Source organism: Callithrix jacchus, chromosome 14 (genome assembly GCF_049354715.1).
Source record: "Callithrix jacchus isolate 240 chromosome 14, calJac240_pri, whole genome shotgun sequence".
NCBI classification, from domain to species: domain Eukaryota; kingdom Metazoa; phylum Chordata; class Mammalia; order Primates; family Cebidae; genus Callithrix; species Callithrix jacchus.
The window spans coordinates 59,963,636-59,990,390 of NC_133515.1; the positions used below are offsets into that span (position 1 = coordinate 59,963,636).

Consider the following 26,755-nt stretch of genomic DNA (forward strand, 5'->3'; position numbering starts at 1 on the left):
GCAGTCACGGATGTGGAACTAGAGCTCAAAACTGAAGATACAGTCCTGGGTGCAGAGGTGGGAGTTGAGATAGTTGTGGGGTTAAATGTAGAAAAAGAAGTAAGAGACAAAGGGCTAAACATGGAGCCCTGGGGAAGGCCTGGCTTTGGGGGGAAGAAGAAAACCCAGTGGAGATGCCAGGGAGTTGCATCAGCAGGTCAACTGGGTTAATAAAAGCAAAAGTTAGGTTACAGGGAGTTAGAAAATGAGGAGAAAGGAGGACAAGGAAGAAGCTATGAAGATGAGACTAGTGAATGAGGGTTACCAGGGTAGGGGAAGGGATTCCCAGGAAGGGAACTGAGCACAGGTTTCAGCCCAAGTTGGCACAGGCAGGAAAAGGCCAGTGGGAAAATGCTCAAAGGTATGGGTGGAACAAATCAGAATTACTGTGGTCTGGTAGAAAGACTCAAGTCCAGAGTCAGGGACTCAGGCTTACCCTAACTTCTGAGTGCCAAGGAGCTATGTAATCTTGAGCATGTTTCTGATGTTTCCTGGGCCTCTCAATCCTTGTCTATAAACCAAAGAGTTTGGAATCTATAGTCATAAAAAATTCCTACTGAATTTTTAGTATTAAATGTATTAGTGATTTGGGTTCACCCTGCTTATGTCCCAATTCTAAGTGCAGTCCCACTTATCAATTTCCACATAAACTGAATGGCCATAATACCAGAACCATCACATCTGGTAGCTTACAGAATGCTTCCACATATATTTTCTTAAGTGACTAACCATGTGTGACAGGTGCCTCCATTTTGAAGCCAAGGGTAGCTGAGGCTCACAGAAATACAGTGCCGTGCCCAGGGCCCCAGCTGGTAAGTGGCACAACCAACACATGGACCCCAGATCCACCAGGTCAGCATGCTCCCCATCCTCCCAATTCTGCTGTTTCTCTCATGTGCTCAGAGTATATTCAGCTTGCTGTGGGTTTCTGAGCTTCACTGCAAAAAAAAAAAAAAATCACAGAACTCGGTAAGTGGTATCAAGATTAATCTAAAACCCAAGCAGGCCTCCACACGAACCTCTACAACATTTAGTTTGAATCAGGATTAGGCACATTCTCTGCTAGTTCACACAGAGCATGCTGCTTGAAGGGTTCTGTGGTTCTGAGTGGGTTTTATTTGGTCTTGTTTGGTCTCGTTTCTCTACTTATACTTGGTGGACCTGCACACTAAGATTCTGTATAACTTAGCATGTGGCAAGGTAAGATTAAGCCTCTGTTTGTTCTAAGAGGCTTTATGTAGTCTTGAGGGGAAAGAAAGATGAATACTTTTCCTGCATTACAGCAGGCTTGAGAGGGTAAACTTTAGATGTTCATTTCCTGAACATCCAGACACTAGCAAGACTCAGTATGTCTGGGATAGGATGTCCAAAATGACAAAATATCATGGGATTTGTACACATTCAACCCTGGGACTTGAAAAACCAATCTGAGCGCATGGGAACACGGAGGGACAGAAAACAACAGTTTCCTACAGGATGTGTTTTCCCAAATTCTCTGCTGCTGTCTACTGCCATCTCCACATCTTTCTTCCATCCTTCATCACTGTCCAGTCCCTTGGCATTGGATGGCCACAGCCAATTTCTACTGAGCATTTCTTTAGAGGAAATCAAACAAATGCTAAAATAATCCTCTTCCATTAGCGTGGCCAGATAGAAAAGCAGCCCCAAACTACTGCATTTATGCTACCAGGCACTGGTTTATATTATCTTTCTGTCTCATCTCTCTAGTTCTATCTTTGTCTTACCTCTCTAGCCCACCCACTCCCTTCCAGGAGCCTCTTGCCCACCTCTCCCACTCCTGAATCCTTAACTGAGATCATTCTTCTCTCCACTGTCTAATGCCCAAAGAGCTTCCCACTCCCTAACTACTAGTTGCTACCTTCTTTTCTCCCTAAAACCTGCCTCTGTTAAAAATCTAGCCCTTTTTCAATGGAAATTTTCCCACTTACCAGAAAACTCAACCAACTAACCAAGCATACCACCATGAAATCCAGCCAAAAACAGAAGACAGAAGCAATTATATGAAGCCACCTTTTCCCCAAAAAAGGACAATTTTCAAAAGCCCTGCTGGCATAGCACATTTGGCACTGGTATTTCTATGCCATTGTTACCTGCCTGCCACTTCCTTAGAATGTTTCCTTTCTCTCCAATGTCACCTCTCACTCAAGGCCCATGGCCTGGGCATCTGGAAGCAGTCAGGAGCACTTCCCCTCCCCTCACAACTCACACTATTCTTAGAAAACCATGGGTGAGACCATCCCTCAACTTACAGAGTACTGCCCATGTAAGCATTTGAGTCAGGGCTTGAACATGTGAAGCTACAGAAGAAAAGGTGCTTTTAAAAGCAGATCTGGCACCTAAGAAGCTGGCTCTGCTGCTTTCTAACCTTGATTCTCTGTGCCTGAAAAGTCGGCATAATAATGGGACCAACTTCATAGAGCTGTTTTATAAATTAAGTGAGATAAATGTCTGCAAAGATAATATTATAGTCCAATCCTCATGGTTATAATTGCTAGGCTTTAAACTCCTCATAGTAGAAATTTCAAAACTTAATCCTATCCCACCTTTAGCCATCTCTTATTACCAAGGAAGCTACCAGCTGCACAATGTTGCAGGTTTTATGTGGAATCACAGACCTTAGGCTGGGAGCCAGGGTGGCCACCCCTCTGGATTTTGGACAAGGGTGTTTCTCAGTGGCAGGACCAGTCCTCCATCTGGGATGCACTAACACACTCCAACCCCTTCTCTTTAACTCAGCCCATTATGCACTGGGAAAGGCATACTCAGAACCACATTTTATAGCAGCGATACCTCAGAGATAACCAGAACACAATACTTAGTATGAAAAAAGTTATAGAAGTCCTATGTTTTAATAAAGCCAATGTTTCTTTGAGGTGGGACTATCAGATTTGGTACTTCAGGACTCACAACAACTAGAAGTAAAATTAAAGAGAGGACTAAAGATATTTTTCTATCCACAGCAGTTACTGTATCTCTGTTCCTTGAAGGATATGGATGGTTCTTTCTTCCTTTCCTTATACCTGCCCCCCATCTCCCCCTGCACCCATAAAACCATCTAAGTATACAGCTGAATCTGAAATACCAGGGTAAAGCTGGTTTTCATTCATATCCTTTCCCTGATTCTTGCCAAACTGGTCATATCAGACCTGAATACAAAACACCTGAGATCATTGCTGAGAGGGAGGAAAACGGCAAGTTATACTCGGAACAAGCACCCAAGGTCCTGGGGGAAGGAATGTAGTTTGCTGAATCTTCTACCCCCTCCAGACCTTATCCCTGCATTCTTATCATGTCTATTATCTACACATGCAAAGCTTCTCTGCACAGACAAAAGAATTCCCTGGTCCAGAGCCCCCCACCCCCCACGCTTTGACAAACAGGTGTTGCCATGCCTATGAATGTAACAGCAGCCAGAGCCATGGCTGGGCTCCTCTGCTGCAGGTAGAGTGGCTTAAAGGAAAACAACATCTGAGGAATGCAGTTGGGGCCAAGCCTGCTCTTGCCCAGAGTTCTCGGTTCTGCTTTTCACCTCCACACATCGAGGAAAACAGCTGACACACACAGGTGTTCAGAGCCATCAGGCCAGAGTTTTACAAGGCAGGGATATGGGGCAGTGAGAAGATACTGTTCCCTGGGTAGCACAGCTCATGGGAAAGAAATGGGTAAGGAATATATACAAATCTATTCTTTGTGAAACTAGGCCTCTGGGCCCTGCCCTCAGGTATATTCATATATTCACAATCATGTTACCTGTTCCAGGAACTGTGAGGAGAAAAGGGCAGGTAGGTTGGTTGGGCGTGATGGCTCATGCCTGTAATCCTAGCACTTTGGGAGGCTGAGGCGGGTGGATCACGAGGTCAGGAGTTTGAGACCAGCCTGGCCAACATAGTGAAACCCCATCTCTACTAAAAATACAAAAATTAGCCAGGTGTGGTAGAGGGCACCTGTAATTCCAGCTACTCAGGAGGCTACGGCAGGAGAATCGCTTGAACCCGGGAGGCAGAGGTTGTGATGAGCCGAGACGGCACCATTGCACTCCAGACTGAGCGACAGAGCAAGACTCCATTTCAAAAAAAAAAAAAAGAAAAAGATGGCCGGGCGCAGTGGCTCACGCCTATAATCCCAGCACTTTGGGAGGCCAAGGCGGGTGGATCACGAGGTCAAGAGATCAAGACCATCCTGGTCAACATGGTGAAACCCCGTCTCTACTAAAAATACAAAAATTAGCTGAGCATGGTGGTGCGCGCCTGTAGTCCCAGCTACTCGGGAGGCTGAGGCAGGAGAATTGCTTGAACCCAGAAGGCGGAGGTTGCAGTGAGCCGAGATTGTGCCATTGCACTCCAGTCTGGGTAACAACAGCAAACTCCATCTCAAAAAAAAAAAAAGAAAAAGAAAACAGAACAAAGAAAGGGGCAGGTAGGGCAAGTACCTGGAGAGGGAAGGAGAAAAGAAAAAGGTGAGGGGGGATGCAAATCTCACTGTCAAGACATACTCCTCCTCTACAGAGAGCCAAATTCAACTCATCTGACAGGTTGTCAGACCCGTCCTTGGGCAAAGACTATTGGAGGGACCCAATGACATGGTGAGAAGTCTCTGCAGGGACTTCAACCTAGCTGAAGAAATCAGACATACTAGGACACATGCATACATAAACACAAGGGTTTAACATGTAACAAATGACAGGTTAGTGACAGTAACAGTTATTGATAGTTATAGTAAGTACCATTCTAAATTAAACAACAACTACATTTCCCTACTTGGCTGAGAAAAAATCAGAGCAGAGCAGGATTTCTTCTGTACAAACATTCTCTGTTCCTATTCCGTCTCATCTGTATACTGTTAATGTTGCTTCTAACCAAATCTCTGCTGATGTGTGCCATTCTAATGTGAGAGTGTAGGTAGTGTAATCGGGGGTGTGGGGTGTGTTTCTTGCTCTTTGAAAAACAGGTCTTGATTACCCAGTTGCAGAGATATGGAACAATGTGTGCAGCCCTGGCATGATAAAATGTGAAATATTTTAAGGGTGCAGTCATTTCTTCCTCCTCGGCACCTGAGCTTTTGCTGATCTCTCACTGAGATAGCATAGCCTCCCTGCCATAGGACTTTGCTAGGCAGCCACGCACTGGGCACAGGCCCTGAATAATTCATGGGCAGCCCAGTCACACAGGAGCACCAAGGCCTGCCAGCTGCCTAGAAAGTAGGAGGCAGGCTCCAGACTTACTCTAAAATAATTAAATACTATAGCTACCTCTGAGAACTTCTTTACAGACACCATAAAACATCTTTCCCTCTTTTATCTCCCCATTTTAAACCAGGTAATTTCTGGCAGGATCAAAATACACCTGAGTTTTACTGTAAGGAAGGTAAAGTCCCAAAGGGTGGGAAGAAAGTGATATCCTCAAACAAGTGCATGACCAGGATGGCGCTCCCATGCTCAGGCTGCTGAGATGGCACAGGCAAAGACCAGATACTGTGCCCGACACAAGACAGATGCTCAATAAATGTCTGTCCTCATCTCTTCCTCCTCCCTGTCCCCTCTGCTCCAGCCAAACTGATCAGTTCCCCACCTCCTGTCTTGGGCTTTCCATGCCTCGGCTCTTGGCACTCTCCTCACCTCTTAGTCCCAAGTCCATTCATCCTTCAAGCCCAACTCAAAGCCTTCCCTCCTCTAGGAAGGGTTCCCAGATTACCCAGCTGGGATGATGGCTCCTTCTTAGAAACCCTACACCAGCACTGTCAGCCTCCCTTGTCCAGCACGTATCATACACTCTGAGAGCATTGCTTATCTCTTCTTGTGTAGCAGTCTTATCTGCTTAATTAAAATAATGGAAAGTGCACCAGACGCAGACTCAAAAGAAGTGAAGAGCACACTCCATTCTCAGCTTTTAAACACTGACTGGCTATGTGACCATGAGCTGTTCCCTTAGCTTTTCCAATGTTTTCGCTAAAACCAAAGGATCTGAAATAGAAAATCTCTAAAAACTGGCATATACATACAATAGAATCTTACTTATAAGCAAGGAAATCCTGTCATATGCTGCAGCATGGAGGACATAATGCTCTCGGAAAATATTATAAGCTGTTTTAGAACAGATCCAAATCTTTCTTTCTCTTTTTTTGAGACAGAGCTTTGCTCTTCTTGCCCAGGCTAGAGTGCAATGGTGCAATCTTGGTTCTCTGCAATCTCTGCCTCCCGGGTTCAAGTGATTCTCCTGCCTCAGCTTCCCAAGTAGCTGGGATTACAGGTGTGCGCCACCACATCCAGCTAATTTTTGTATTTTTAGTAGAGACAGAGTTTCACCACGTTGGCCAGGCTGGTCTCGAACTTCTGACCTCAGGTGATCCACCCACCTCAGCCTCCCAAGTGCTGACATGAGCCACCAGGCCCGGCCAGATTCAAGTCTTACAGAACCTTCACTCCATACCCCCAGCCCAGTATCTTCAAGGAACAGTTCAAAATGATTTCTCCATTTCTGAAACCTCAATGCTGATGAAAGGAAGGGCTCTGTGAGAGAGGTAGCACCATAATCACAGAGCCTATGTCAGCCTAGGTAACACCCCCTCATCCATACTTTAATCCTTCACAGTTAGAAGATGATAGCTAAAAGTCCTAACGGGTGTCAGAAGTTCCTTTTAAAAATTCCTCTATCTAAGCCAACCATCTCATTTATAGTAAGAAAAATGAAAAATGAGGCACGGAGCTATGTGCCCAGAGTTATGAAGCAAGCTACTGGCACGCCGAAGATTAGAAAGCAGACCTTCTGAATTCCTGCTGCCATTTCCAGAGCAAATCTGAAGGTAGAGGAAGCTAAGGACAAAGGAAATGGCATGGATTTCTCATGCCAATCAATGAAGGGGGCCCAGGGCTTGGAATTAGGGAAAAGTCATCTTGATGTCCTTTCCCCACTGCCTTCCAGCATCCAACACAAAGGTGAAGCCAACAGGCCTGTCCTGAGTGGTAGATGAGTAATGTCTTTTTATGTTCTCTGATGTCCAACTTGCACCAGCTCAGAGAGAATGACAGCCAAGGATGTGGTACAAGCACAGCCTCCACCTCATCCTTCCAGCCCAGTGTAGAACCATACACAGAATTGGCATCAGCAAACTTTGTGGTTTAAAAATCCTTTTTCTCAGTTTTATACATTGACCTTTCCTTTATTATTCTTGTGGTATCCTGAGGGAATAGCCTACTCGGGAGGCATTTTAAAAAAATACCAGATAAATGAGTTTATTTGTCACAACTAGAATTTTAATGACAGGTGAAGAATGAAGTGAGAGAAGAGAAAGACTAAGCTCTTTTCTAATATCTGCCAAGTTCACCTGTAACTACCTCTCCACTCACCTCTTTTCATTACTATTTTTTTATCACCATTACCCTTTTAATTGCCATCTACCAAGAAAAACACAATTTGAGACCATGTTGGTGCCTTTTTTCCATTATAGCTTATTTTGATAATATTCTAAAAGCTTTAGTAAAGGATGTGGAGAACTTAGAACCCTCGTATGCTGTTGACAGGAATGTAAATGGTGCAGCCGCTGTGGGAAATAGTATGGAGGGGTTCTGCAACAAAATGAAAAAGATAACAGCCATACGGTCCAGCCACCCCTTCTGGATACATATCCACAAGAACTGAAAGCAGGGTATAAAAGGGATACTTGCATTCCTACATTCACTGTATTATCATTCACGATAGCAAGAGATGAAAGCAACTCTAATGTCCATGGATGAATGGACAAACAAAATGTTTATAATAGAATGTTTATAATACATATAATAGAATATTACTTAAAAGGAAGAAAATTCTGTCATATGCTACAAAATGGATGAAGCTTGAGCCAGTTAGAAAAAAACAAATACGGGCCGGGCGCGGTGGCTCAAGCCTGTAATCCCAGCACTTTGGGAGGCTGAGGCAGGTGGCTCACGAGGTCAAGAGATCAAGACCATCCTGGTCAACATGGTGAAACCCCGTCTCTACTAAAAATACAAAAAATTAGCTGGGCACGGTGGTGCATGCCTGTAATCCCAGCTACTCAGGAGACTGAGGCGGGAGAATTGTCTGAACCCAGGAGGCGGAGGTTGCAGTGAGCCGAGATTGCGCCATTGCATGCCAGCCTGGGTAACAAGAGCGAAACTCCGTCTCAAAAAAAAGAAAAAAAAAACTATATAATTCCACTTACATGCATTATCTATAGTAGTTAAACTCATGGAAAGAGAAAGTAGAATGGTGGTTGCCAGGAGCTGAGAGAAGGGAACGTGGTGAGTTATTGTTTAATGGGTGTAGAGTTTCAGTTTTTCAAAATGAAAAGGGTCTATAGAGATCTGATTGCACAATGTGAACATAGTTAATACTACTGGAGTCACACTTAAAAATGGTTAACATGGTAAACTTTATGTTATGTGTTTTTTTTTACCACAATTAAAAATGAATTAAAAAAAATACTTCAGAAAGACAAGGAGTGCACCACTGTGCAGGGAAGAAAGAGCAGATCTAATGTCACATGTTACCTGTCTGTGATGCTGAAGCTGAAACCAAACATTCTCAAATGCTGTCAACCAACACAATGATCTCTCCAGTCCTATCTTCCACCCTTAGGAAAAGATATTTACTGGGAATCCTGCCAACTCTCATTTTTACAACAGAAGCCCTCATAAATTAGTTAACTGCCTCCCAGCCTCACATTTGTGTGCAGTTTATCAGCTTATCCATAGAGTTTATCAGCTTATCCATTTCCCACAGAGGTGTCACTAGAGTCAGACCTCATGATCTCGACAAACCCAACCTTCATGAAATTGTTCAAAACCTTTATTTTTCAGTCAGCATGTTTGAGACTAAGTCCTCAAAACAAGGAAAACACATTTGTAGTTTAGAAATAGTAGCAACGCAACATATTCAAGCAGGCAGGTACACATTTACACAACTTATGAGTGTGCATATGGCACATGTACAGGAGAAAGCCTACATGTATACAGATCACTTTAACAGATGTCAGACAAGTTTTTCTTACTCTGAAGGTTTTGTGATGCCCCCATCATCAACTATCCTGCAACACTTAGACTTGCCCAACCAGCTAAAGAATACTGATGTCCTGTCAATGTGGGTACATACGTAGTTTGCTGTTATGGATAATTTTGCCATAATAAGGGCTTATGAAGCAACAGACCAAGGTTCTTACTGATCAAAAAACTATCCTTGTAGTTGGCCTATTAGAGATCATGGAAGGGCAAATGGCAAAAATCATTAGACAGGAAAGAGGTCTATAATTTGTAGTGATTATAATCAAAGTTACACTAGTTCTTGTTAATAACACTCTACAAAAGCCTGCATTTCTGACTCATCAAACATAAAACATTAACATGAGACCAGGACTTAAGTCAGAGTCACAGGGTATTATTTCCTGAAGAAGGACAAAGGTTGCTACCATCCCTATACCAGCACACACTCTGTGTCTCACTGTGTACACAGAAACCACTGGGAAAAGATGCCAAAACTTACCTTGGTAACAACAGCCTGTTAGCATGCTAATTCCCTAAGAGCATACACATAATCTTAGAGGTCTGAGGGCCCTCAGAATCCATCTAGCCCATCCCCTTCTTTTCAGATAAGGACACTGAGACAGAGAGGCTGGATGATTTCTCTAAAGTCGAGCTAGCAAAACCCAGTGGGCTCCCAGAGTTCCCGACTGCAGTAACAGTACTGAAAATGCCCCCCACCCACCACCATCTGAATCCATTTTTGTACATTCCTTCAAAAAACTTTGTTACCTAAAAATAGTTTTCCTAGATTTTAATGTCCATCTGCCAGCTTTTTCTAACAGTAGGTTAGCAATGAAATAGAAGGCATGTTAAATAAAGCATTTAGCTAGTATCTAACACTTAGTGGGGTCTCTGGGTACCTTTGCTTATTTAACTTCATCCTTCCTTAAATAAAATTTGCTCTTTTTCAAAAACTTTGTTCAAGTTAGTTTGTATAGTCTACCAAAAATCCTATCTAGGACATATTTTGTATCTCTATATCTTATCATGTTGCCATATCTTTTTGGTGTAGTATTTAGTACAAATAAATGTTTGACATTTTTAATTGATCATATATTTCTTGTGCTTGACAGTCAGAAACAAACAAACAAAAATTACCCTGTAAAATATCTGATTGCCAACTCTAAACCTTCTTGTTAAACATAGGCAAGGTCTGGCTCTATGGAAAAAGGTTTAGTAAGTTCAATCACCACTGACATCACGAATGAGATACTTGAAGTATCTCAAAGTCTTATTTATAATTTTCTAATATGGAGTAATTGTAGGGAGAGGTATAAGATTTCCCCCCATGAACTAAAGGGTATTCAGAGCCCTACAAATACTTACGTGAAGGAAGGCAATTTCCAAGAAGGTTGGAAAAGGCAGGTCAAAGATAGGCATCAGAAGCTTTCAATTACTGCCCAGGAACCCAGAAGCCTCTGATTTATATTACCACTAGAGCAGGCTGGGGTAAACAACAACCTGATTCAGAAAATCTCAGACTGAAATCTGTAACATGGGGATAATGCTTTCCAAAGACTTCTATTAATATTATAGTAATGTTCTATAATGTTCTCCAAGATGAAAGTGATATACACATTTTACGTATTATAAATAATCCTCCTGGAAATCTAGTAATATTTCTTCTTTATTATCCCCTGATACCAAACTACAGCTGTCTCAACAAAAAGGAACAGAGCACTAAAGCTAAATAACCCCCATGAAGGACCAACCTTCTTCCGGTAAGAGCCAGCCTGCTTAATTTGGATTTTTCTACACTGACCATGTCTCTCTCTCTCCAAAGAACATGCATCTCCCACTCCCATCCATCTCTCTCTCCAACCTCAGTCATTTGTTTTTGGGGTGGGAGAGGAACCCATTTATCATAAGCCTAAAGTATTTTTATTTTATTTTACCATGAAATCATTGAAATCAATTTATTGATTTCCATGAAATAAATAAATGATTTCCATGAAATCATTCTCTCAATAGGATTATGCAGGATCACTTTAATGTGCACTGAGTGCAAATTCAAAACAGGAGAGTACAGTGAGAGACGATACAAAGGCAAAGACCATATTCATTTTTAAAATTAAAAAAAAAAGTCTTTTTCAGTCCTTTTAATGCCTCCCAGGAGAAGGACTAAGAGTCACAAATGCCCTCTAAACTTCATAGCAAACAAAGCCACAGGTCCCCAGAGTCGTCAGGCCAACAGAACATGTGCCCTTTGAATGTTTCTGCCTCCTCCTTGGCTTCTCCTCATCTTCCCTTGCATTAATGCAATATTTTTCAATATGGAAGGCATCCTTGCAGGGAGGAAACAGGAGCCCTTCCTTCAAAAGATTTATTTCCATAATGAAATGTGATAATTAACACTCCACATGCATGCCCACTGTGTGCAGACACCGAGATAGGCATCTACCACATTATTTTAAGTTCCCACAACAATTCCATATGGTGGATGTCATCCTCATCCTAAAGGAGTCACTTGCCCACCATCGCATACCTAGGAGGCAGCAGAGCAGGGACCTCATGTGGGACTCCAGGCCTCTGAAGTCATCCATTCTTCCTCAGAATCAGCCTGAGATAGACAGTCTTAGATAGCTGAAGTCAAACCCAGGAACACTCAGGTGCTCCAGCCGTGGGAGGACCTCCAAAGTGCATCCAAACAGGCAGACGGAGACCCTCAGGGCCTGTACAGTTTCCAAAGGCTGGACAGAATACGGACAAATATGAGCTAAGAAAAACATAATCCTAAAAACTAGAGGCCACACGATAGAGAGGGACAACATTCTAAGAGGTAGCCTGCCCTGAAGATTTGTGACCAAAATACCTCATGACCCTCATCTATCCCAAGCATCCAATATCTGGAGGCTTCACAGAACCCAGACCAAATTTCTCTTCCTTTTCCCATTCCCTTGGTGACCACTCCTAGGGAGTCTAATCCAATAGTTTGGGTTACATCTCCATGAGTACTCTGAAGTCCTCTATTTGGTTTTTTAAAATATAGAAACATCATCCCCCATCATAAAATTCAGTTCAGACAATAACTGTCTTGCCTGTGTCAATTAAAGTGGCTTCCTGAATGTGAGGGAGTTTAAAAAAAAATCCACATGTGGGCATGCCTGAAGATTACAACTGATTAAATGCACAAACAAAGCTGCACAGGCACACCTGTTAATTCAGTGTGAGGGGTTTCACGTTTCGCATTCGTATCAAGTGCATCCTCCAGCCTTGCCTCCCCTCCATCCTGTATTTCTCAAGGCAGTCTTGAATACCTCTACATTATTTACAAGCATCCATACTAACACTGGCCTTCCTTCCAATGCTTGGAGACAATGAGTATAATTCCATGGACAGTGTGTGTAGGGGCCCAGGGAAAACGCTGGAAGCACACACAAATCCTCTGCAGTTCTAGGTATAAAAGTGTGTATGTTCGCAGTAGAGACATATAACGGGGCTAATGGACTTGGTTTGTAAGCTTACTTCTCCAAAATCAGCATATGAAACAGCTCTGGGGCTGTCAATCCATGGAACTGTCAGTTATATGTCCCTAACTAGAGAAAAAGGGAAAAGCTAACCAGAGGGCCGCACTGGCTAAATAACATACTGCTAGTTCCATTGATTTAGGAAGTTACTAGATTGTTTTCGTTGTTCTTAACCACAGGAAAAAAGGCTTAAATTACACATCAGTTAAAATGACGACAACATTCTCCTCCACTTTGCTCTAGAGTGAGGGACAGATGAATGGCCTTTGGCTGTTGTAGCAAAATCGAGGTATCCTAGGTATAAACTACTACAGTTTTTTTTTTTTTTTTTTGAGATGGAGTTTCGCTCTTGTTACCCAGACTGAGTGCAGTGACATGATCTCGGTTCACTACAACCTCCACCTCCTGGGTTCAGGCAATTCTCCCGCCTCAGCCTCCTGAGTAGCTGGGATTACAGGCATGCACCACCATACCCAGCTAATTTTTTGTATTTTTAGTAGAGACGGGGTTTCACCATGTTGACCAGGATGGTCTCGATGTCTTGACCTCGTGATCCACCAGCCTCGGCCTCCCAAAGTGCTGGAATTACAGGCTTGAGCCACCGCGCCCGGCTAAACTACTACAGTTTTAACATTCCATTCCTATCTTGCTTGGTCACTACAGTCACCTAATACTCTATGTCCTTGTCACAATACTGTACTCCAGGAAAATTATGGCCAACATTTGGAAAAATTAACCTTGAAATTCTCAAACTCCAACTGCTAACATCCACTCCAGGCTGATGATGACAGAGAAAAACATAGGCAAACTGCAGGCCAACCTTGGGGAGAGTTTCTTTAGAGATGCCCTCTACTGAGTGCCCCTGATATCCAAGGAACATGGAAGGTGGAAGAGGTCCAGAAACATCCCAATGACCTATGGAAGGAACAGAAAACTAAAGAAATCTTTAGCCTTAGTTCTGACCAAAAAGGGTAAACACCCTAGAATGAGATATCTGGAGCAAAAAAGGGGGCAGGGGCCAAACCCACAGTAAATAAAAGACATCTGAGTCATTGTGCAATGGCTTCTACTAGGCTAGCAAACAGTACCTTCAATTTCCCAAACCATCTCTACTAAGTTAACACTGTAGCAGGTTAGCATCATACAGATACTGCCAGAATTAAAATCTAAGACAAGTACTCTGGTAGAAGAAAGATTAAACTCGAGGATTCTAGCAACCAGGTGGTATTACTTCTGTTTGTTACTATAAAAGAAAAATTTGTCTTAGTTCAGACTGCTAAAACAGAATAGACTGGTAGCACAGACTGCTAGCTTAACCAACAACCATTTCTCTCTCACAGTTCTGGAGGCTGGGAGTCAGAGAGCCAGCATGGGTGGGTTCTTGGTGAAGGACCTCTTCCTGGTTTATAGACAGCCATCCTCTTGTATTCTCACATGGTGAAGAGAAAGATCATTTCCTGTGTCTACTTTATAAGCCCCCACTCATGAGGGCTCCACTTTCATGACCTAATTACCCTCCAAAGACCCCACCTCCTAACATCCTAATGTTGTGGGTTAAGATTGCATCATATGAATTTGAGTGGGGGGACACAAACATTTAGCCCATGATGTTTTCAAAAATGTACACAGAAGCCACACACAGCGGCTCATACCTGTTATCTCAGCACTCTGGGAAGCCGAGGTGGGCTGATTTCTTGAGCCCAGGAGTTCAAGACCAGCCTAGACAATGTGGCAAAACTTTGTCTACATCAAACAAATATAAAAATTAGGTGGGCATGGTGGCATGTGCCTGTAGTCCCAGGTACTTGTGAGGATGAGGTGGGAGGAAGTCCTGAGTCTGGAAGGTGGAAGTTGCAATGAGCCAAAATCACACCACTGCACTCCAGCCTGGGTGGCAGAGCAAAACCCTGTCTCAAAAAAAAAGTATATCGAAAATATCTCAAAAGGTACACATCAAATGTTTAAAAGGAATTATTTTTAGGGAGAGGGATGGGAAAGGGTTTGGGGAAGGAGAAAAATTTATTGTCCACTTCTGTAGTGTTTGAACATTTTTTTTGCAATGAATGCACTGTAATGTACAATGTAATACATTATTTTATAATGCATTTTAATGTAAAATTATTTAACACACAGAACTCTTTAATAGGTGTCACAAATATTAGAAGGAAATTTTCTCCAGATGAAATGATAATAGCTCCGACCATGAATGAGTTCTTCAGTCTGACAAGCACTCAAGAAAAAGCAGAGTTCAGACTTATGTGAGGTGCTGTAGGGAATGGGGAAACAAATTTTACCGCTGACACTGTCTTCACAGAATTTAGTAATCAGCTGGAGGAAGACTATGGATACACCCACCTGAGTACACACATAACACTAATAAGACACAGAGAACATGGGGTACAAAATAGCAAGGGTCAAGGAAGTTTCTTGAAGAGGAAAGGTTATTGTGAACCATATAGGCAAGAGGGCTCCTGGCCAGGGATGGAGCTCAGAGTGGAGGCAGTGGGGAGAGCATGGGTTTCTTGCAAACTTAGAGTGAATCAATAGGTAAACATGAACACAGGGAAGGGCTGAGAACCTGCACATGACCCAGCATCTCCAGGTTCAGTCCATCTGTTTCTTAAGATGCCTAAAGACACAATCTTGTGACTAATAAAGCAACTTCACATACATGTTCAAGAAATCTAAGGCGTCTGCAGAAATTTAAACCTGAATGGCAAAATTCTTATCAGCCTCACCCAGTAACAGGTACTCATCACACAATTATGTCATTATCTGAGAGTTCTGAAAATTCACAGGCTTGTAGCAAAGAGGTCAAAATTCAGAGCTCAGCAAATTCCCTTGAGGATTAACTAACAAAAATACAGAAATAAGAATTGTAGAAAATGGATGTATTTCTCAACCAGAGGATGAAAAGGCTAATGGTTTTCAGGAAGTATCACACTTTTATATAAATTCATTGCTTGTTGTATACACATTGTCTATTTCCCCAAAAGAGGTTACATGTGAGTGAGGAACATGCTAATAGAGGGCTTATGTCATTGTCCTGCTAAATAATCTAGAATGGGCCGGGCGTGGTGGCTCACACCTGTAATCCCAGCACTTTAGGAGGCCGAGGCGGGTGGATCACAAGGTCAGGAGATCGAGATCATCCTGACCAACACGGTGAAACCCTGTCTTAAAACAAATTATCTAGAATGGCACTCCAGTGCCAAGCACCTGTCATGCTCTAAGAATGACGCTTGGTCCCTGAGAACCCAAAGAAGCAAGCTTCGGATAGACTGTTTCCCAGTCAAACAACCACACATATTCACGAGGCAATAACTTCAGTGCACATGTAACACCATATTAAACGTATATTCTAAAGACTGAAATGCTAATGTGTATTTCTCTTTGTTAATTTTGTTTATTCAAAACTCTTAAAAGAAGTTGTCCATTACTGGAGCTTTTTCTTTTTTTTTTTTAAATAAGCAACCAATGGCAAACATCACCTTGCATTTTATAAGATGTCTTTATCAGCCAGGCACAGTGGCTCATCCCTGTAATCCCAGCACTTTGGGAGGCCGAGGCGGGTGGATCACCTGAGGTCAGGAGTTTGAGACCAGCCTGACTATCATGGTGAAACCCCGTCTCCACTTAAAATACAAAAAAAATGTGCCACCAGACATGGTGGCACATGCCTGTAATCCTAGCTACTTGGGAGGTTGAGGCAGAACACTTAAACCAGGGAAGTAGAGATTGCAGTGTGCCGAGATCGTGCCATGGCACTCCAGCCTGGGCAACAAGAGTGAAAAACTCTACCTCAAAAAAATAATAATAAAAATAAAATAAAATAACTCTATCTCTGGATCAAGAACATCACTCTATCTAAAAATGTGTTATAAACATTCACTGCTACTTATTGCCATCTTCCCAGCAACCTTTCCCCTTTGGGGGAAACAGCTCCACGTGGTTCCAGGGAGAGCTGCCATGCTCTTATGTCCCTCCACACTACAGTTCACTCCTCTAGACATTGGACTAAAGCCTGGTAAATTACAGCCTTTCTCCCAAACACCCCTAATATTTCCAACTGAAACCAGAAGAAAATGGAAGGTGGTGGAGAGTGAAGCCCAGGAGCAGATGGCAGCCTTGTTTCCTGCCATCTAGAAGACCACCTACAAGGGACACAGACAGAAGGCAACTGACATGAGGTTACTAACAACAAGAGACGGAGAGATGAAAAGCCTTAATTTCTGTTGTCCTAGGGGCCCTTCACCCTTTCCTCAGATTGGCTATTTAGCCCTTCCCATGATCATGCAAGATACTCCAATCTCTTTCCCCAGAAGTCCTAATATAAAATGCCTTCCCCCACCCCACCACAATTCTTCTGCATTAGGCATGCCAACAATAGCATCCAACTGCCAGTCAGATGCCCTTTGAGCTGTGGGTGGATGAGCTGATGTGTTCTGTACATATGGCTTCCAGCTACTCACCAATGTTTGGGGATACCTCTTCTGAAAGTAGCCATTTTAAGTATCCAGTTGGCCATGACCTGGTATAAAAAGATCTTCTGAGTCAATCAGAACCCCATCTCCATACCTAACCTTACAGACATCTGAACTAGAGGAAACAAGGATATTTAGTCATTTAACAATGAGGACAAAAGATGAAGAATAGGCAAGAGCTGGGGGTGGAATGACAGGACACCAAAGCCACACATGAACTGAGTCAAGAAGGAGCAGATACTAAGTAGAGGATTTCCATGAACGAGGCACAGGGCCTATCGGAAATATAAGGAATGCCTCCAGCCCCACAGCAGCCACTGTACATAGCTTTACAGGGCTCATTTGCATGAAACTTAGTAATAATGCTCTTGTATGTATGTATGTATTTTGTTTTTAGTTGTTGAGATGGAGTCTTGCTCTGTTGCCCAGGCTGGAGTGCAATGGTGCAATCTCAGGTCACTGCAACCTCCACCTCCTGGGTTCAAGCAATTCTCCTGCCTCAGCCTCCTGAGTAGCTGGGATTATAGATACCCACCACCACCAAGACCAGCTAATTTTTGTATTTTTAATAGAGATGGGATTTTACCATGTTAGGCTTGTCTCAAACTCCTGACCTCATGATCTACCTACCTTGGCCTCCCAAAGTGCTGGGATTACAGGCATAAGCCACCACACGCAGCCTGTGTTTGTTTTTTAAAGGCAGGGTCTTGCTCTGTCGCCTAGGCTGAAGTGCAGTGGCACAATCATGGCTCACTGTAGCCTCAGCCTCCTGGGCTGAAGCAAACCTCCCATCTCAGCCTCACAAGTAGCTGAGACTACAGGCATGCACCACTGCATCCAGCTAATTTTTTTTACTTTTTGGAGACACAAGGTCTCACTATGTTGCCCAGGCTGGTCTTGAACTCCTAGACTCAAGCAATCCTTCCACCTCAGCCTCCCAAAGTGCTGGGATAATAGGCATGAACCACAGCTCCTAGACTCTCCTTCTTTTGCCCCATCTCCACCACACATGTATCTTTGTTGTTCCGAGAACTCAAGTGAATCTGTATTCCTTACAACCAGAAGGATCTAACCAAAAGTAATTTTCTATGCATGATTTTTTTCAGAAGTCAATCATTAGACATAGACCAAATATTTAGCTAAGCTGTTACCCAGACCCCTCTTCACTGGATTACTGTTGAATATGATCATGTTAAAACTGCTGATAAATTTATAGCTTAATAACCAAAACTATCTTCTTTAATTGATTTGGCATCAAAAAAATCAAAATGCCGAAGAAACTATTCAACATCTACCTAGCATCACAAAAAACTCCATCACAAAAAACCGAAGAAACTATTTAACATCTACCTAGCATGAATTTTCTCTCCTAATTAAATTGAAATGGTGGAGGTTAAATAAAATTCTAGATCGCTAAACTGCATTGTTAAATTAAATTGAATGGTGGAGGTTAAATAAAATTCTAGATCGCTAAACTGCATTGTTAAATTTAAAAATGTACTTCGTGTCATTTTCAGTTTGCTTTTATCATGGGACATATTTTATTCTTAAAGTACACAGAACTTTGCAAATGCCTTATAGATAAGTTAAATTTCTACCTTTTATCATCCTATGATAGTACTTTCTCACAGGTATACTTTGGTAGAAAACTAGCAAAGGAGTTAAGTGTAGGTGAATTTAATAACAGCAACAAATAGAAACAGCTGAGACACCAAACACCACCAGGAGACCTTTATGAGGACCACATCTGCGTAAATGAAAAATTTTCTAAGTCTACAGTACCTTTTTTCGGGGGGAGGGGAGGGCACATAGTCTCACTCTTGTCACCCAGGCTAGAGTACAATGGTGCGATCTCAGCTCACTGCAACCTCCACCTCCTGGGTGCAAGCGATTCTCCTGCCTCAGCTTCTCAAGTAGCTGGGATTACAGGTATGCACCACCACGCCCAGCTAATTTTGTATTTTTAGTAGAGACAGGGGTTTCTCTATGTTGGTCAGGCTGGTCTTGAGCTCCTGACCTTGGGTGATCCACTTGCCTCAGCCTCCCAAAGTGCTAAGATTATAGGTGTGAGCCACTGCGCCCAGCCTACAGTACTTTCTGATGCCTCAACAGATCTGCCATCTGTTTCCAGGCAACCTCCATATAAAAATCATAGCACTATAGTGTTGTAGCTTTTACAGAGTATTTTTACTGCTTTCTCTCTAATCTAGGACTATTACTTATCTAAGAGAGCAGAGAAAGAAATGAGGTACTGATACATGCTACCACATGAATGAAACTTGAAAATGTTTTGTTAAGTAAAAGAAGCTAGACACAAAAAGGCCACGGATTACATGATTCAATGTTTAGGAAATGTCCAGAACAGGCAAATCCATAGAGTCTGAATACAGTCTAATAGCTGCCTGGGGCTAGGGGAAAGGAAAATGGAAAGTAACTGCTAATGTGTATGGGAGTTCTTTTGGGGGTAATAAAAATGCTCTGGAATTAGACAGTGGTAATTGTCACATAACTCTGAGTATATTTTAAAAACTGCTGAATTGTATTTTTCAAAGGGGGTATATTTTATGGTATATACATTGTACTTCAACAAAGCTGATATGTGTGTGTGTGTGTGAGAGAACACATATGCAGACAGAGCCAGGAAAAGAATAACAAGGCAGAAAGGTCACATAAGTGTTTCCTCTTGCTTACACAGGCAGTTCCCAAATAAAGAGCAACTGTATTCCTTAAATTCAGTCATAAATCAATATAAATGCTATGAGATCTTCTCATAGAAGGATGGAGCTCCTCAAAAGTAAGTGACTGACTTAAGGAACAAATTCTGGTGGGGTGGAGAGAATGAGGAGTTCAGACAAAGGCAGGGATGGAACAGGAGACAAAAAGGGAAATGAGGATCAAGAGGAGGTTCTCTGAAGTACCTGAAGAAGGAGAACCTGGGCTCTCAAAAAATGAGGGGCAGGAATGGGGGCTGGGCCAGGAAGGGGCATGAGTGCATGGTAAAGATCAGAAACTCTGCAAGCATGAGGCTTCCATCTGCTTGTTCTCCTATGCCTGGATCACTCACCTCAGCTACTGTGAGATTTCAGCCACTGGTGAGGTGAGAAGAGAGTCTGAGGTTTCAGAAGCAGGGGAGAAACTGGGTCTATAGTGGTGAAGAGACAGAGGAGGAAAGGGAAGGAACCAGAGGAAAATTACACCTAAACAAGTAAAGCAAAGATTCCTGCACTCCTATGGTGAGAAAACTATGGAAGCCATTTATACATGAAAAATAAATTGAGGGTATAATCTAGGACTATGTGTAAAGACCTCAACAGACTTTCTCTCAACAGCTTTCAAGAACAGCTTGGATATAAAGTGCTCTTTCAGATTCATATCTCCCAAACAATGGTAGTATAGTTACTAAGTGCTAGGGGCCACACCCCTTTCACAAATAATCTCAAATAATGCATAATTTAGGGATACAGCCTCAACTGTAAATGAGGAAAAGAATGGGTAACTATTAAATCCCCATTAATCCTCTCTTTAAAAACTTATTCCACCATGCAAGAAGCTGTTTTTTCCCCTAGGGCAGGAAAGTGTCACCTCAGAACAGAATGTTAGGTGTGCAAATAAAAGCCCTAACTTGATTTAGACGGTGAGTCCAGGCCTGAAATAGCATATACAATCTTGAGCAACCCAAAGCAGACTTTCTGTTTTAAGGAGACGAGACCTGGCCTTGCCTCTTCAGTTTTGCTGTAGTGGAAAATGAAGCAGCCACCGAGGGTCAAGTCCCAGCCTCCTCTCTCCAAGTTTCAGTGCACTTCAGGTTACCAGACCCTATCCCTTAAAATGACTGGGGTGTGTGTGTGTGTGTGTGTGTGTGTGTGTGTGTGAGAGAGAGAGAGAGAGAGAGAGAGAGAGAGAGAGAGAGAGAGAGAGAGAGATGGGGGGGAGAGAGAGAGAGAGAGAGAGATCATTCCCTCTGAATTACTACAGCAGGCCAGGTAAGATGGTTCACACCTGTAATCCCAGTACTTTGGGAGGCCAAGGCGGATCACCTGAGGTCAGGAGTTTGAGACCAGCCTGGCCAACATGGTGAAACCTTGTCTCTACTAAAAACACAAAAATTAGTTGGGAGTGGTGGCAGTCACCTGCAGTCCTGGCTACACAGGAGGCTGAGCCAGGAGAAAGGCTTGGACCTGGGAGGCAACAGTTGCAGTGAGCCAAGATCATGCCACTGCACTGCAGTCTAGGTGACAAAAGCAAAACTCTGTCTCAAAAAAAAAAAAAAAATTACTACAGCAATAATTGCATATACTAACTTCTTAGCACTTGTATACATAGGTAGACTCACGTAAATAAGTTTCCTCTTCCTAATTAGATCATTCTAGGCCATATTTTATAGATTACATATTCAATAATGTGTTGGCTCTGTTCGTTCACTAGAAAGTCAAATGTTTCACACCACACACACACACACACACACACACACACACACACAGTAGTACCCCTTTAGCCTGGGTTTCACTTTCCATGGTTCAGTTATCCTCAGTCACCATGGTCTGGAAATATTAAATGAAAAACTTTAGAAATAAGCAATTCATACATTTTGAATTGCATGCTGTTCTGAGCAGTGTGATGAAATCTTGCACCATCTCGCCCCATCCCGCCTGGGATGTGAATCATCCCTTTGTCCAGCGGATACACACTGTAGACACTCCTTGTTAGTCACTTAGCAGCCGTCTTGGTTATCAGATTGACTGTCATGATACCACAGTGCTTGTGTTCAGGTAACCCCTATTTGACTAAATAATGGCCCTGGGCTGGCAATTCAGATATGCTAAAAAGAAGCCGCTGTCAAGTGCTTCCTTTAAGTGACACAGTAAAAGTTCTCAGTAAGAAAAGAAATCCTATGCTGAGCTTTCTAAGGTCTATGTTAAGAATGAATCTTCTATCCAAGAAATAGCGAAGAAGGAAAGAAATTCGTGCTAGTTTTGTTATTGTGTCTCAAGTAGAAAGGAGCTCTTCTTGTCTCACAGTGGAATCAACACAAATTAGGGGAGAAGTAATCTTTAAAATTGTGTAATTGTGGCCGGGCGCGGTGGCTCAAGCCTGTCATCCCAGCACTTTGGGAGGCCAAGGCAGGTGGATCATGAGGTCAAGAGATCGAGACCATCCTGGTCAACATGGTGAAACCCTGCCTCTACTAAAAATACAAAAAATTAGCTGGGCATGGTGGCGCGTGCCTGTAATCCCAGCTACTCAGGAGGCTGAGGCAGGAGAATTGCCTGAACCCAGGAGGCGGCGGTTGTGGTGAGCCAAGATGGCGCCATCGCACTCCAGCGCAGGTAACAAGAGCGGAACTCCGCCTCAAAAAAAAAAAAATTGTGCAATTGTTTTCTTTTTATTTCAAGTAAAATGCTGGTTTCCAAAAAGTCCAGCTTAGTTTGAATCACTGCATGTTCCACAATACTGAGGCAACTGAGCAGAGATCAGGAAAGTGGGCCTGCCATCGTGGACTACAGGCAACCATTTACAGAAAACAAAAATGACCTCACAGTGCTAGTTAACAGGGTTGACCAATGCTCTCCTCAGCTTCCTTCCAAACTGTAAACAGTAACACCTCGGAAGTGGGGAAGTACTGATGTTTTCACTCCATATTCTCCCATGTTTTCTACCATGTTTCACTCCAAATTCTATTTTAGGAATAAGTATATATCTTGCCGGCCTATTACATATACAAAAGATGTATATTTCAAAGACATAGTATAAAAAATGTAAAGGATCATGTTAATAACTTTTAATAAGGATTGCATGTTCATACAGTTTAGATATCTATAAATATTTTTGGATAGAAACAAAATTTTGGAATATATGGAAATAATCAATGTTAATTCTAATTATTTTCTTAAAACATATCTAACTCTTAAATTTCTACAAGCTAAAGAGTTTAGGTTTCTTATCACTCAGCTTGCATGGGAGGAAGCTTTCAGATGAAACTTTTCTCTGTTTGGAGAAAAAGCTGCTGCTTTCAATCCTGCCAGGTGCTTGGGGTCAATTTCTCCATGCTTCCTCTCCTGATCATCAGGCTGATGTTTCCGCTACTAAGGAGCTGGAGTGGGTGATGAGTGACTCAGATCTGAATCAGACTGATTTTCAAGCAACAGAGTTTAAGGAAAATGAAAGAACTGAGCAGTGCAAATGACCAATTCCAGGCTGATATATTTTTAGAATGATAAGCTGGTACTTGACAAGTGATCACAGGCCTGATTTCTACACTGGAAAAAAAAAAAACTGATATAGCCAGGCTTTGTGGCACATACTTACAGTCCCAGCTATATAATGCAGAGGCTGAGGCAGGAGGATCACTGGGCATCAGGAATTCAAGGCTGTAGTGAGCTATGATTGTATCACTGTACTGCAGCCTGGGCAACACAGAAAGACTCTAAACAAACAAACAAGAAAACCAGCTGACATGCTGCATACTATACCAGATATGCTAACTCCCCTGCAAAATATCTTAGAAGTCTGATTCCCCAATACCAATTGGGCATGCTACAATTCTATTCAATTCTGACACCATCTACCTGCCATTATTGTAGGATAAGCCAGGTGCGGTGGCTCACATTTGTAATCCCAGCACTTTGGGAGGCTGAGGCAGGCGGATCACCTGAGGTCATAAGTTCGAAACCAGCCTGATTATGGTGAAACCCGTCTTGGAAAAAAAAAATCCCATAGGATAGAGGTCTTGGTCCCACAAGACTGCCCCCAAATCACATGCCATTACAAGTCCCAGGCTACAGGCTATAAATTCAGGGGTTCCCAATAATAATATTGGGTTCAGTAATATGCTAGAACAACTCACAGAACTCAGGAAAACATTTTCCCCTTTATGTTTGCCAATTTATTATAAAGGCTACAACTCAGGAATGGCCAAATGAAAAAGTGCATAGGGCAAAGTACTGGGGTGGGGCAGGGTGGGGTGAGGCTTCCATGTCCTCTCAGGGGACCCCACCCTCTCCACACCGCCTCCCCAGAGATGAATGTGTGGTGCTGAAAATTCCAAACCTCTAATCACTCTGTCTTAGGTGCAGAGCATCATCCTGAGGCTAGCTAGGGGTAGGAGACTATCCCCACCAAAGTCAAGGAATTAGCACAAACTCAGGTGTGAGAAAAGGGGCACTTATGGATAACAAAAGACACTCCCATCACTCAGGAGACTCCGTGGGTTTCAGGAGCTCTATGCTGGGAACCCAGAACAAAGACCAAATATATTTCTTATTATACTGCATTGAATTAAAGGCAATTACTGAGGGTGAATAAGATGAAGATATGTAGAGTAAAAGTTATTTTAAAAATGGTTTTTACAACTCACAGGAAGAACATATATATAAATGTAACAACCTAATAATAGGAAATGTCTGTCAATTGGGTGAAAATTAGTAACAAGCAGTTTACCTCACCCTATTTCCTTAGATACATAAACCTGGAAAGCAGCTTAGTAAAGGGCACAGGTGGCGGTTCCACCATCAGTACAAGTTGAACTGTACCATGAAAAGATGAATTACTTGCATCTTTTGTAAATCTGCCTCAGAATTCGGACTGAAACCTGGATTAGATAATATCTACTGAAAGCCCTAGAGGGACACAGTAAATGTGATATGTACATTTTTATGGCTCTAAGCAAAGATTTCTCCCATTAGAGCATGCATATTCAGCAGAAACCTCACAATAGCACTCCCTCCTGTTGGGCCTATCACTACATCACTCCCCTGTAAGGGACAACAAGATATTTCCCTTTTCTCAAAGTCAGGTGGTTAGCCTTCCACACCACTCCCACATCAGGTGTATCCTTAAGGTAACTCTGTCCAGTTTGAAACTTTGTTTCTTCTAGACTTTAGCTGGGTCCAGATGAAATGATCTCATACACTGAAGGAAGAGGACCGGATGACCATCAGTACTCTGGAATCAGTCACAAATGTGTTCTCCAAGACAGGGTATCACCCAGCCAGTTGAATAGGCAAATGATCACCCCTCCCCGCCAAGGCCTACTGAATCAGAAACTTTGGGGGTGGGCCTAGCATTCTGTGCTTTAACAAGCCCTCCACTTTTCGAACCACGATTCTATTCTAGACACTGCTGGATTGTTTTTTAACTCCTGCTATCCACATATAGTTTTGAGAGAGCTCAGAGATTTTTCTGTCCCACAGAATAGGGAAAGTAAGAGAATAAGAAGGATAAGTAAGATAATTTCCTTCATCACTTTCCTCCAACAGACGGTTTTCCTGGTATCTTGTAAACGCACTGAATGCAATTCTTCCCACCCCAATATCATTTAACCTGGAAGCAGCACCTTTCCTTTTCAGTACCTTGCCACAGTTCCTCATGGTTTCTTCAGACCCCACAGATGCTTCCTGAGAATTCCCAAGATCTTTTCAACATGTTTGAATGTCCTCACTAGCACTACCAATGAGCTTTAAATCTTTTTTTTTTTTTAATTTTACTGAATATTGAAAAAGAGTATACACTGCAGAGTCAGTATGCCTTCAGCCACTTAGCAGCAGTACGCCCTTGGGCAAGCTACCTAATCTCTCTGGAACCTGTTTTATCATCTATACAGTATAGACAGTAATAATCTCTCATATGATTGTTACAGGATTAACTGTTAATATATGCAGGCATTTTCCACAGTGCCTGGCACACAGTAAGCACCAGATTGAGTGCTTGCTATTATTATGACTACAGTTATTGAGGGACCTAGATAAACAGCCTAGAAAGGTTAAGCCAAATGATGGATACTAAGAACAGCTGGAGGCTCTCCTCTCAAACTGTAGGAAAGACCACATGCAAAGAACAAGGAACTGTTCTGTAGTATGCAAACAAGATGGTCCTTTAAAAAGGAGATAATACAGCCTGTCGCGATGGCGCACACCTGTAATCCAAGCACTTTGGGAGGTCGAGGCGGGCAGATCAAGAGGTCAGGAGTTCTAGACCAGCCTGGCTAACATAGTGAAACCCTGCCTCTACTAAAAATAGAAAAAAATTAGCCAGACATGGTGGCAGAAGCCTGTAATCCCAGCTACTTGGGAGGCTGAGGCAAGGTGAATTGCTTGAACCCAGGAGGTGGAGGTTGCAGTGAGCCAAGATCCCTCCATCACACTCCATCCCAGGCAACAGTGCAAGACTCCATCTCAAAAACAAAAAGGAGGTAATATATAGCCTGGAATCAGAAAGTAAAAGACTCATGATCAAAGGCAACTGGCCACCACTACCAGACTGGTCTAAAGACTCAAATGAAGATTCAAGAAAAAGAGGCGAGAGATTAAAATACAAATCACTCTACTAGCACAAGCCAGGGTCATGATTTCCATAAAGTTCCATGTTAATGAATGATAATGAAGCCCCAAGTTTAGAGTGACTGATTAATCATTCACGCAGGCAAGCTCAAGAAAGGTCTTCAAATCACCACCACTCAAGAGACACATTTTCCTAAGGCAGCTGAACAGTTTTTTTTATAGCACACAGTTAAGATGTCTCCCCACAACATCCATTCTCCTCTTCCTCTTTCCTGTTATATTCCAATCTTTCTAGCCAACTTGTTTGGTTGAGACTGACCAAACTTTCACTAGTTTAAGGGGTGCATCCTGTTTAGAAGTCAAGAGCACATGAGATTCTCCAACTCCAGTAGGAGAGGCACATGACCCAAGTCATGATGAATCACGCCAGTGAAA

At 42.6% G+C, this 26,755-nt stretch overlaps 1 protein-coding gene across 19 annotated transcripts in view; it reads right to left on the reverse strand.

The window, feature by feature from the left end:
* SPTBN1 (spectrin beta, non-erythrocytic 1) overlaps nt 1-26,755 on the reverse strand; it is a 216,361-nt gene that overhangs the window by 119,591 nt on the left and 70,015 nt on the right. For 9 of the 19 annotated variants that reach the window (XM_078349340.1, XM_078349342.1, XM_078349347.1 and 6 more), the window contains one exon: nt 23,352-23,469. The exons of the other annotated variants lie outside the window; for them this stretch is intronic. In XM_078349340.1, the coding sequence (XP_078205466.1) occupies nt 23,352-23,469 (118 nt within the window). The remainder of the gene's footprint in view (nt 1-23,351; nt 23,470-26,755) is intronic. 19 annotated transcript variants of the gene reach the window in all.